The sequence below is a fragment of the Anser anser genome (genome assembly GCF_964211835.1).
Source record: "Anser anser genome assembly, chromosome: 1".
In the NCBI taxonomy this organism is placed as follows: Eukaryota; Metazoa; Chordata; class Aves; order Anseriformes; family Anatidae; genus Anser; species Anser anser.
This window is the reverse complement of record NC_139720.1, coordinates 96,482,696-96,496,081: the sequence shown is the minus strand read 5'-3', so window position 1 is coordinate 96,496,081 and position 13,386 is coordinate 96,482,696. Positions and strand designations below refer to the sequence as shown.

Below are 13,386 nucleotides of genomic sequence, written 5' to 3'. Positions count from 1 at the left end.
GTCTTCCTATCTGCCTCCCCTAAGGGGCCTCAGCTGTGCTCCTACTATTTTAAACAATGAGCACAATTAAGTTTTTATGCAGTTCAGTTTATGCAGTTCAGGTCTTTACTATAAGTTTATCCCTTCCAGTAAGGCTACAGAAGCAATTCAGAAAAACAATTTCAAAGAAAGAGGACATTGCTTTTCCATGAGTCTTTCAATAAGCTTTAGAGCCTTCTCTTACCGAGACTGCCCATTGTCCTCAGACGATGAGTGGAAGCTCTCCATCTCCTCGGTGTTCAGGCCCAGCTCAGAGCCATAGCTCTGGTGCACCAGCTGCCAGAATTCCTGCTTGGTCAGCCTCTGAAAGAAAGCGAGCTAGTCAAGAACTATGGTACGGGGCAGTAAGGCACGGTAGGTAAAACAGTAAGAAGTTTGAATTACGCCACAGCCTTTAACCTCACTTCTGACAAGGTCTGAAAGCATTTAGGTATCACATTTCAAGATTGGATTTCAGCATTTTGGGGAACTGTACTCCCGTCTACTCCATCTTCCCAACCCACCACTGTTCAACCAGTAACACTAGACATTAAAAACCTGGTATTTCAAGAAAAAACAAACTTGTAGCTACTACTTGCTTCTTCGTTTGTCACCAATGTTTTCACAGGTACCTTCAAGGCAGCTCCCTCTTGAATTTCACAGGATACGGCACACGACCAACAGCCAGCCAGAGGCTGCCTCTTTGGTCCCGGACAAGCTGTTTAATAGATAACACGCCTGTTTCCTCGGGATGCTCAGACCACTTTACCAGCGGTAAGAGGCTAACATTTCAGTCACTACGAGCAGCAGTGTCTAGGTGAGCCGTCAGCCCATCTCGCCAAGGTGGGACACTGCCACAACCCCCCTTTAACACTTCCAGAGCAAAAGCAACTATTTTACTTCACCTGACCCACAGCTAGCTCCTCTCTTTCCCCGTAAGCTGCCTGCCCTGCTGCACGACTTCCCGCAGCTACTGGGATCTATTCGGGCTCTCTCTGATCATCAGGAAAATTAGGGAAGTGACAGCACTATGACAAACTCCAATTGGCAAAGTAAGCAACAGGTTTCAAAGTCCACTTTTCCTGGCAGGAAAGGGCTAAAACGAAAGTAGAAAGAAAGGAAAGGAGGTAATGAGGTTTGGGGATTTAGCAAAGAAGACGACAGGCATCACACCGGAAAATGCGCCTGAGCCGCGATCCATATTGACCGAGGGAACCGCAGCGTGCCAGTCAGGCAGTAACACAAGTCCTGCTTACTGTTTGCATGAGCCGATCGCTCCAAGCAGCCGTGCATTATTGAAGGCCCTTTCCGAGGATCCTCCCCGCCTCCCGGCTCCCTCCACCCGCGGCCCTTTCCACAGCACCGCGGCTCCTGCCAGCCCCAAGCCGGCCGCCCAGGCTCACCTACACACACCGCCCCGCCGGCTCCTCCCGCCTGGCCCGGCCCCAGTCCCGGTCCCGGCCCCGGTCCTTCGTCCCGGCTCCTCCCCGCCGCTCCCGGGACACCGGGCCCGGCCCCACGGCCGCCGGGGGCAGCCCCGGGGAGCTCACGGCGGGCCCGCCGCGCCCCGCCAGGCCCCGGCCCCCTCACGCCCTGCTCCTCTCGGCCTCAGGCAGAGCAACAAAACTGCGTGTTTGGGGAACCAATAAAGCTGTTTCCTGTAGGTTTCCGAAAACAAACTTAATAGCTGCCGGGTCTAGAAACAACAGGCTTCTTGCACTCTGCTCGATTATTATATATTGAGCATGGCTGGGTGTAGTAGGGTCACAGCCCGACACCAGAACACCTTACTCTGTTGTGTCAAATTAGTTCTGGTTTGAGAGGCTCTGAAGCTTGAACCTAAACCTGGAGTGCTTTGCCCACTCGAGGTGATGGTCTATGCCAGATTATTCCTCAGTTCTTTATAAAAAGTAAGGCTGCAAGAAACAGCTAGAATAGTTTTCTCCTTTCATCCTGGAGCATAAAATACCAATACTTTGCTTCACGCTAGTCAAACTGGCAGCATGGAACAAGCAATACTACAAAATACCATTGGCAGAAGCAAAGCTGCTGATTTTTACCCCCACGGACAGACCAAGACAAGACAGTCCATGCAGGTTTACTCCAGAGACACCCCAAATACAAACACACACTCCCCCACCAAGGAACTTTAACATGGAATTTTGTCTGACTGCTCAATCACAGATTAATGGAGGCTAACAGTGAAATCCCCCTCTCACTTACTGAGCACAAAGGTCAGAATCGACCCTGAGCCCTGTTTCACCTCTAAAACAACCCTTTTTGCACACAAAAGTGCAAAGCGTCTCTTTCACAACTTTGCGCTAGAAGTTGGCATGGATGGCAGATTTGCTGCCCCAGTAGATTTTTGCCACAAGAACCTCTCAGCTCAGCAAAAACTCTGGTCCCTTTTCACACCTCTGGACTTACCTGCTACATCATCTTTGGAGATTGGTGCAAATCTCTACCCAGCAATGCATAAGAACAATAAGAAAATAAATCCAACTCCAAGGAAAAGGACTCAAGGGAATTGAAGCCGATTAAGTTAAGATCTTGTTCCATTAGAAATAAGAAACAGTTTGTTTAGGATTTGAATGACCTGCCTAATTAGATTTTAATTTTTTCCTTCTCCCTCAAACTAAGGGATATTTGACACCCATGAACTTTAGGAAAACAAAGCAATAGTATACATGCCATTGCTCTTACCATCATTAATAGCCATTAGTAATGTTGTTTTACCAATCTGGAAGGCCTGTTGCAAAACAGGAATTCTGGCTGATTTTATAAACTGATGATACATTATTGAAAGCCTCAGTGGATGTGGAAGCAGCTATCTGTTTTATCAAGGTCGGTGTCATGTCTCTTCCAGACCTACATTAATGATTCCTTATTTTCCATGATGCTTCCCCTTCAAGCAGGAGCATTTAAAAAACAATGGCAAGCTAAAAACCTGAAGGGCTCACTCTGAGCACATTTTGCAATAGGAATAGATAAAAACTGGATTCCCCCCCCCCCCCCACAAAAAAAAAGAAATCTTCACAAGGACATTTCAAAAAGAAATCCTAAGAAGGGGCCATCGTAGGAGGAAGGTACCCACTGATTCCCATCTGAAGGGCATCAAGTGCAGAGTATTGTACTCTGAGCAAAATTTGAAGGAGACACGATGAGCTAGGTAATTCCAGCTCAACTAAGATGACCTGGAATCCTTACAACAACAGCGACACAAACTTGGAGGACAGCATCTTGATGGCCTAACTAAGCTCAGGCATGGAATAGCACTTACTGCTCCTCCTACACAATGCATGGCAAACGGCAAGTAATTTTCTATTAGAAAGGCAGACTTTACAGAAGGCTACTTGTTCAACTGTCTATGACACGTGATACTTTACAATGCAGAATGGCCACAAGATGGAGATCTGGGAAAGAGCACGCTGACCCTACTGAGAAGTTCTGCAAGGGGTAAAAGCTTAGTGCATCTCAGTTAAAGCATATAGGTCACTCTTCAGAAGCAAGATCTCATAACACAAACTCAAAGCCCAGGAAGAGGCCATAATCAGTGACTGAAAGTGACCTCTGCACAAACATGATTTGAAGCACATACTTCTCCAGTCCCCTGGATCCAAATCCTGCAACTCTGGGATTATCTACCATCAGGTGGCGCAAACCAATACTGCGATGGCTGCATTCAGAGTTTACTTCTGACAAGACCTGAATAACTATTTCATAATTTAACAGCTGCATGTCAATGCCTAGTCTAGTAGACATACTCCAGAGAATAACTAAATTATCCACAGTCTTTAAAATATTTAACTGCTAGCAGAAGAAACATCAAAACCAGCTCCTTTTGGAATTGGTTCCAGAGATTCAGTATGTTGTCACAAACCTCACAAATTCTGATGGGATCCCTTTGGCCACTGGATCCCAGAAACACCACGCTTCACACACTCACAGCACTGTATACCATGACAGAGCTTCAGAAGTTATGAGATACCTTTCAAATGTATGCTGTCCCTTGCCTTGAGGGTGTGGGGGTTTGCATGTGGAAGCTGGGAGAAGCAGCAAAGCTACTTGGATGCATTACCAGCTTTCTTTTAGCAACAGGTCAGGGAACAGCTGTCATTGTAGTGTAACCGGTGGATCCAATTCTAGAAATGTCAGTTTCTCCCCTCATCCCCTCTATAACTTGATCCAGTTCAGATAAGCAGTAAAGATTTGCTGTAAACAGATTAATTTTGCCTTAATTGGCACTCTCCTTGATTTTCAGCTTTTTTTTTTTTTATAAAAGGCATCTTTGGTTTGAATTTTAAAGCAGCCCAAAAATGTCTGTGGCAACCACATAAGAGTATCACAACAGCTTTAAGCCTTTGGGGACCACCGCACTACGGAGTTATATATGGATATTTCAGTGTTCAATTGCAAACGTGTTGGAATTTTTAAACAACAAGAGCCATAAACAGGAAGGAATTGGTTTACAAAAATTGCATTGGTTACATTGATGTTCTGCAAAAGAAAGTGTCAGCATATTTTTAGAAAGAAGATTAGCTTAAGTGCCCACAAATTGCAATATACATCAAGCTAACTAGCAGAGTTGCCAAGATACACTTTTATATCATTCAGCCTGCCTTTGTTGCGTTTATTCAAGGTCAGGGGAATTGTAATGAGTTGGTTGGCAAAGGTTCTGCTAACTTATCTGAGAAGGTGACTTTTGGGTTTTTCCTTAAAAAGGAAAAACGCTTTCCCTGAAAAAAGTCTCTTGCCCTTTTGGTCACAAATTAGCCACAGAAAATGTGAAACAAATGCATGCCAACATCTGCTTAAGTTGGTAGTTAAGAGAATCATGCTACCTGTCTTCAAAGACAAAATGCTCCATAAACAGCAAAGTTGTAGATGGCAGTATAAAGAAGGGGAGGATACAAAGTTTATTTGTAATCTAAAGTACAAGGAGGTGAAGAACACCAGGTTATAATTCTGTGTCAGGAAGGAAAAGCTAACTTCTTAAGCAAAGTCTCTCATCCTCTAAAGACACATCTACATATGTTAGAAAAAGATTATTTTGTTACTTAACCCCAGGTACCAGCACTTACAAGCTTACCTTATCCAACAACACATTCTGCCATAATCGGAAAATACTGAGGTAGCTTCTGTCTCTTGCACTGAATGATGTGAAGAAAAACTGCAGAAGGAAATAAAAGGTACAAAAAACTCACTTGTAGGTATTTTTAAGAAAGCCAGAATGTTTCCTTATTCCTTAAATACCATAAGGTTTTTGCCAATGGAATGTTCCTCTCGTATTCCTCACAGTCCACACTTTTTAATCACTTCTAAAAAGCAAGTTAGTTCCCCAATATCCACAGAGTATATAAAGACCCTTGCTCTTCTGTGCACCCAATTGCAATCATTTGTACCTTTTGCATAAAAAAGAGCTGCCCCTCAACTACACACACAGTTAAACCTTTCTCCCACTTCCAAATGGGGGGGTGGAACAAATCAGAGACGCACATGCCTATTTCTTACAGGCCACAGCCCTTTCCATCCTAACTCTACATACTCCTTTCATTATTTTTTTCACGAGATGTGAAATTACGATAATCAAAACAGGAGATCAAATTAGTTCCATCATTTGTAGTTTTAAAATCTTTCCCATTTGAAAGTCTGTTTACCAGTGAAAGAAATATCTTCCTTAATGAAGGAAGTTAGTATTTTTAGAAGAAATTGAGGGAGCAGCCAAAAATGAAGCAACAGGAAATGTCAACACCTTCACAAACAACAGCTCCAGATTTACCATGGATAACTATAACTACTCTCTGTACCCAGCAAAGAATTAATCTTATTTTCAAGGTATTGACATAAGAGATATCATGAAGTACATTGCATGTAAGAGCATTCTGAATCATGCTTTTCAGCTTTCCCTAAACACACCCCCAAGAAAACTATACTTCCCGATGTATAAAATTGTGTGGTTTATGGGTAGATTTCTCCATGACTTAAAACCTGTGGTAACGGTTGTTTTGCTTTCAGCAATTTTCTTCTGGGACACTTAAATCCAATAAGAACACAGATCTCTAGTTCAAAGACATTTTGAATTTGTGTCCTAAACTTCTAGTTTTTAAGCAGATTTCCTTTGAGAATCAGTAAGACAAAAACCCCCTTCAGGTTACTGCATCAACACTAGTTTGGTTACAGACTCCACTACTAAAGTTGAATTATCAAGCCAATGTGCACAGGGACCAAACTACCAAGTCCGTTGTCTAGTCCTAGTCATATTTAAAGATGTGACAGTGAAAGTTACTTATTCAAATGAAAAACTATACGCGCTCTGTTCTGGAAATTATCACTTAAAAGAAGAGTATTTAAATACACATTTTCACCTTCTCTCCCTTTGTTGCTATCTGTATAGCATTTGGAATGAGCCGAGCAGTCTTCTCCTTTGTCATGAAAGTGATATCCTTCAAGGCAATAGAAATCTAAGAAGAAAAGAGATTTAATAATTATTATTTTTTAGGTTTAACTGTTATTTTAATTTACAGAGTCAGAATTTGCTAGAGGAACTTAAACTAACCCTAAACACTTGGATGAAATACAGATGAGATTATGGAGGCAACTGCTGTCTTCATTTGCTAACTTTAACAGTAAGCATTCCAAAGTAGAAGCAAATTAAGAAGATTTAAAAGCAATTCCCTCTTATTTCATACTAGGACTTGGGAAGCAAGTAGTTTTCTTCCACCTCTCCAGCAGCACTCCAGGATCAAGGGCACAACCCTAACCACATACAAACCACACAGACTCCAAAACCAATCTCACTCGGTATGTCATACAGGGAAGGAATAGATCAAATAACAGACCATCTTGTCTCTGTTATCTCGCAAAAAGTTTGTAGTCTAGTCCATTTGTACAGAGGTTTATCTGCAGCCCAGACACTGGAAATCTTCCTACGTGTGTGCATTTGCCTTATGTATTAGTACTTGAAATGCTTCCGTTTAAAAGAGTGTGGCAACAAGCATTTATACTTTGACCAGCCTTCCCTTGAAGGTAAGATTGTGCTGCTGTTCAGTCTAGATAAAGGAAGAACACACAGCTGGATCTTGCTTTCTCCTGTGTGCGCAGAAGGCCTTCTACTTACTCTCCCTATCTGCATTAGCACCCTGCTAAGGAGGCCCCAAAATTTGGCTCTACCAATATAGCTGATGAGCTCAGATTGCCTTAAGATACTGCTCAAAATATCACACTGCTAGGCAAGCAGGAGCAGGTTACTAAGATGTATGCTGTTTTGGCTGAAAACTAGTCTTTGAATAGATTATATATTCAAGGCTGTGATTTCTAGAGTTTTGTTTTTTTTTTTTTAGATAAGGAGTCTGCAATAAGAAAGATTTGATCATCAAATCCATCTGACAAAACTAAGCTTGTTTTTTAGTTAAGCATTTCTATACCTCCTGTCTTAAGTACATCGCCTATTTGTTGCCTGTCCTATGTACTTCAGAGCACAGAGTAGAATTCAAGTGGTTAGCATTCTCACAGTTGTAAAATGTTTCTGACAACTCCCTTACCTATTAACTAGGCTATCTTACCTTTCTCATTCGCTGATTTATGTTTCTTTTCCTACAGCGAGTGCAACAACTGCTTTTAACACTTTTAACTCATTGTAATTTGACAGACAGAGCATAAGAGTCCCTCAAAAAAGTCCTATATCCTGATAGCCCAGGACAAAGAGGTGGGATTCAACTGCACCAAGCGATCTTACTGTGGTCTCCCATCGGAAAATGTTGCTGTGGAAACAGAGCCAGTTTTCAGAGAGGTACAAACGTCCTTGCAGCAGGATATCCTTCTGGAGTGCACAGGCGTAATCTACGTATAGAGAGAAAGAACAAGTTTACTCATTTGCCACAGCTCAATAGACCCAAACATGTTAACTTAAAATGAGATAAGGTTGTTGCAATTCAAATAAAAAGCCATTTCTTTCACTCTTCTCAAGTCTGTTAAGGCAGGCTTGCATTGGGTTGCATCCAGAGCACTGTTCTGGGAACACCCCAGTATCAGAGTCAATGGAAATGTCTGTGAAAGGACAACACTCCATGTACCAACCCCCTGTACATTATCCTTTATTTTCGGAGGAGAGGTATCAGGCAAGATTGTGAATGTGTCTTCCTTGTATTCCTAAGTCAAACTTCAGAGTGCCTAAATAAAACAGAATGCACAACCACTTTATAGTACAACAGATTATACTGTCAACTCCTACATAACTTACTACAACATATGAAGTACTGTTAATTTTTCACCAGACAGATCCTATCACTAGCTAAAACTATCTGCAAAGTGAGACACTAGAAGACAGCTTGAAGCAATCCAGTTCTTCAGGCAAGAGATATTTTCAGCAGTTGACTTATTTTTATTACGATCACTGTCACTGGCTAAAACATTCCTATTAAATAACATTTTTTTCATCTAGAAGTTACCCATCATTAGGTATCTGCTAATCAAAATCAAGAGCAGAGGATTTGGTTGCACTTTTAAAAAATTCTTGAGGAGAATTTTCATAATTTAAGAGCCTAAAGAGTAAAACAAAAGAAATTTTCAGAAGTACTCAGCACTAAGCTGAGCCTATGGAAGTAAGTGTCAAAGCTCTCTTTAGTCATACAGCAAGAAAACTAAGACAGACTGGCCCCTTCTGGAAGCTCTGACCTAAAGGTTACCTTACATATAGAAGATACATAGAATACAGCTATTCACACAGGACTTTAACAACTTCTACTGTAGAGGTATCAAAGAGTTTCACCTTTTATTTTGAAAAGCATTTTATCTGGTATTTTCTCTGCTAGAATTTTGATTTTCTATACACCACAATGAAGAATATAGCTCTTGTCCAAGTTGCAAGAGGTTCAGAAGTCCCTCACCATCCTAACTTCACAGTAAGTCTACATCTGCAGGAGCTTTTACTACAATTTTAAGAATTCTCTCAGATTTCTCCTTCAAACAATCAAGTGAAAATAAAGTTTCTTGCAACAAGCATGAGGCATGTATAAGAGCCCTTGGAGACGTAACTCCAAACAGTTAAAATTATTCTTTTTTCCAGTGTATGTAAGTGCATATTAAAAATTTAACAACTCAGATACCAAAATACTGTAGGGCTGTGGAGGTGAATGCAGTAGGAGTTTGAGGTTAAGGACTTTAAAGAAACAGTACTAAAGAAGTTTTTATCCAATTTCTATGTTTGTTTGGAGGATGGAGACTGATTCTGACCTTTTAAGTACTGCCTAGTATTATGCGACCATTTAATTCCTTTTTCCTCATCCACATACTAGCCAGATATCCATACCAGGTTTGACATCCATAAAAAAGAAAATACCCTTCCTCTTTTCTTGCAGAACTAGCATAAAAAGACTCCCCTGGGAGCATCAGGCAAGTGACAAGCAACACCATGACCTACCTACAAAAGAGGATGTCAAAACAAGAAGGAAAAATGCTAATCTCTTCCTTTAAGTTATCAGATCCAGTAACTTAAGATGCTGCCTGTAAACAATATTTTCAGACAAATTAAAGTTAGTGGCACTCCTTTAAGTTCCCATTTTGAAAGTCTAACTCATTTCTTTCATTATAATAGACAAAAAAAATCATATAATCTTTGTATATAGTGTTTATTATGGTGGAATAGTTTTGTGTGTTTTTTTTAAGCAGTTAAGTTAAGAACAGTTACCGTTCTTCTGATGAACTGCAGCAAGTAATTGCTTCTTTGAGCATTGTAAAGCCTGGGAAAAGTTCCTCTGCATCAAGCAGAGGCACAGTTCTTTATTTAGAAGATGCAAGGAGTCTTTGCAAAGGAGCACTAATTTTTATGTATATATTTTTTTTTTTACCCTCATAAAGTAACAACTTTGTTTCTGATAGAACAGATGCTGCTACATTGTTCAGACTAACCCTTTACCAAATCATTCTCCAAGTCCTAAGCGGTCTGGTCTGTTCATTGAAACTGTGCTTCAGATTTTGCTCCACTGCTTTTAAATCTGTCCTGTGCAAGGAGAAACATCAAACCAAAGCTTTGAAGTAATATCCTTTTCTGTTGACTTACTTCTGTACTTAGCTCAACTATTTGAAAAATGTGACAGGCATTTCAGAGGATAACTGCCTCCTTCTAAGGCTGCAAAAGGATGGAGGGATGTGACTTTTTCCTGTGCAAGTGCAAGTTCCAATTCCTCTTCCATTAACCTGCAAGGAACTTGGCACACTACAAGCATGTACTGACAACCTCTCAATATTCAGTGCCTTGAAGGTTGCATAAGATGAGAGAGAACTTAGAAAATACTCACAATGCCACTTTTGTATAAAAACAAAGCCCGATTCTTAGACAGTGCATTTGTTATTCAATACTCAGGCAGCACAGCTAGACTTACCTGCAAGGCAAGCAATAAAAGAGGGAATAGGATGTAGCACTGCAGGCAAAGGAGGTAGGGTTTTACACTTGCATTATTTGGATTTTGCTCTGGAGCAAAATTGGCGGTCAGAGTTCAAAAGGAACATCTCAGTGGCAAGAAGCTATGCACCATAGTCTGAAGTTCTGCCACTTGCCTCGCTTCCCCCACATCCCCATGCACTTCTCACCACCACTGCTCCTCAAGTTGAGTTGTACTTCTACTCCTGCAGCCACCTCATCAGAGCCACAGAATGGTTATGGCTGGAAGGCACCTCTGGAGGTCATCTGGTCCAACTGCCCCTGCTCGAGCAGGGCCACCTAGAACAGGCTGCCCAGGGCCATGTCCAGACACCTTCTGAAGATCTCCAAGGAGGGAGAGTCCACAACCTCTCTGGGCAGCCTGTGCCAGGGTTCCATCACTGTCACAGTAAAAAAAAAAAAAGAGGGCTTCCTGGTGTTTAGACAGAATCTCGTGTTCCAACTTCTGCACATAGCCTCTTGTCCTGTTTCTCGGAAATGCTGAAAAGAGCCTGGCTCCATCCTCTTTCCCTCCTCAGGTATCTATTTACATTGATAAAGATCCCCTGAGCCTCCTCTTCTCCAGGCTGAACAGCCCCAGCCCTCTTTCAAAGAAAAAGGCCACATCGCTGGCATTTATCTTTGAAAAGAGTCTTAAAACTACTAGCACCCACTGCATCACTCAGTCCCAGAAACCACATCAACGTAAAATAAGTGCAGTGCTCTTTGGATTTAACTCTGCCTCTGTTCCTCGCACACTTGCATTGCACAAGGCAATGCACGTAAGCTGAGCTTATTTGCTAAGCACTCACCCTGACCCTGCAGGGCAACCTCTCTTTCCAGCTTGCCACCTAACAGCTGTCGGTCATATCTTCACCATTTTCAGCAGGTGTTTTGTCACCCACTAAAAAGTAGCAGCAGAAAAACACATTAAGAAGCTCTCATCCAATATACAGATAGACCAAAGGATCCTGTATTGTTTCCTTCACTTCTCAGCTGGAAAAAGGAGCCCGTCTTTTGACAAAGCAGGCAGTGCAAGAGAGGAGTTTGGACCTGACTTTCCCTGCAGATATGTCCTGGTGGCTCAGAGACAGGAGAACAGGAAGTTCTCAGCTACAGTTAGAATACGCTACTAAAAAAAAAAAAAGCCTTGGCACTGCTGCAGTCTGGAATTATCAGTCATAAGAGAAGCAGTTTTGGTGTGATTATGTCTTACCTACTATGAGTCTCTCTGAATCTGGCAGATGAGAAAACTGCCTCTTGAATTCCTCGCTCCTATATTTGTAAGTGGAACTTGAGAGCTGCAACAAAGAGTGGTAAAAGGTTAAGCAAACAGATTTATTTTCAACCATCAAATGTCCTCATGCTAGATCTGTAACTTTATCTTCAAGAACAAATGGACATCAAACGAGCAATAAAGAATAGGTGCTATCTAAATGGGATTGTCACTGTAACATTATGCTCTTATGCAGGAGTGTGCTCCCAGCATTTAGGATAGAAGGGTCCAAACTGTTCCTTTTATCAGGCCAGATGCTAATTATGAGGCATTGCAACTGCATGACAGCAACCTGCTTCGCTCACAAGCACACCACAGCCCTTTGCAGAGATCAACCTCTTCTAGCACAGACTCAATGAAGAGGCAGCAAAGCCACAGCACAGGAGGTGACGGAGAAGATTGGGTCCTCCCACAGGCCATCAGCTGGACAAGAAAACACCACCTATAATACCAATTTCTAATTGGAGCGCCACTGGGGAAAAACGTTACTACAGAAGGGATTTTTGCCAGTTACTACAACTAGGCCTGCAGGAATAAAGGCCAAAGTTTATTCCTGCAAACACAAATAGCAGCACCACCATCAGCTCTTGATCTCCTGATCTGTTTTATGTTCCACCCCATATTTAAGGGGATCACAACCTAGGACTCATATAAGATTAAAATTGGGTGGTAAACTCAGAGAAGACTAAACTTGGTAGTAATTTTGCAGTAGTAACAAGGTCTCATTTTTTTTTGTAACAGGTTTTGGCCACTTAGTTTAGGGGCCTTCCTGTAGTCCCAAAGCTGGGAAAAAGTAAGAAAACCTTGAAGAAAATACTGTACAAATCAGTGACCGACTGAGTCAAATTACAGCTAAGACAGGAATAAGCCACTTTCAGGTGGTACCAAAACCAGGTATACCATAAAAAGCCTCTTTTACAGCCTGGATTTTTTGGGGTTTTGGTGGTGGTGGTTTGTTTTCTTGAACACCTTTCTAAAGGTCTGAACAGCATATAGCTGCTATATGTCCTTGAGGACTTGAGTCCTTCCAAAACTGGATGCACATCTTAAACCCATTTCTATCATGAGACCAGGGGCTATTTACTTTCAGGGTGGGGGAAGAAGGAAAGAGGCAAAAGAACCACTTTTAACCATAAGACTTTGCAGCATGTTTACTGAAAACCACCCAGTTTTAGCACCCTCTTGTAGCACACTAGTTGGTCAGTACCATTTCAGTATGTCTGTGGTTGTTTCCAGAAGAACTGCAGAACAAAGCCAGCTCTTTTAATAAACTAGTCCCAGTAGTGCCACCACCTCATCACCATTTTCACATTTTGCCATTTCCCACAGGAGACATTCCTGTGTCTCATGGCTCAAGATTTCCCCACAAATGTTCTATGATGCTCTCTCATCTACCTACACTTGGGAACGCCACAAGAACATAAGAGTGCAACTTCAAGGCCAGGTGTTTAAGTGAATATAACACAGTGAGGGCAAAGTCTGACTCTGTTCAGCTTTAAAAAGATAAGTTCCTAAACATTACCTTCTGTAGCCTCCAATAACAGAAAGCCTCTATGTCTGCCCACTAATATTCTAAGCACTGTAGTGTAAAAGGCATTGAGGGAGGGAGAGAAAAGTAAGTTTTAGGTGCAATCAACAGGACAATGTTAGACGTGTCCTCTAAGCTGTATGCTTC

The 13,386-nt window shown here is 41.9% G+C and overlaps 1 protein-coding gene across 8 annotated transcripts in view; it reads right to left on the bottom strand.

Moving 5' to 3' along the window:
• The window catches only part of GRAMD1C (GRAM domain containing 1C), a 49,338-nt gene that overhangs the window by 20,501 nt on the left and 15,451 nt on the right, over positions 1-13,386 (bottom strand). For all 8 annotated transcript variants that reach the window (XM_083822563.1, XM_083822564.1, XM_083822569.1 and 5 more), the window contains 5 exons: positions 11,652-11,736; positions 7,754-7,857; positions 6,384-6,479; positions 5,108-5,188; positions 224-342 (listed from right to left, as the gene is read on the bottom strand). In XM_083822563.1, the coding sequence (XP_083678689.1) occupies positions 224-342; positions 5,108-5,188; positions 6,384-6,479; positions 7,754-7,857; positions 11,652-11,736 (485 nt within the window). The remainder of the gene's footprint in view (positions 1-223; positions 343-5,107; positions 5,189-6,383; positions 6,480-7,753; positions 7,858-11,651; positions 11,737-13,386) is intronic.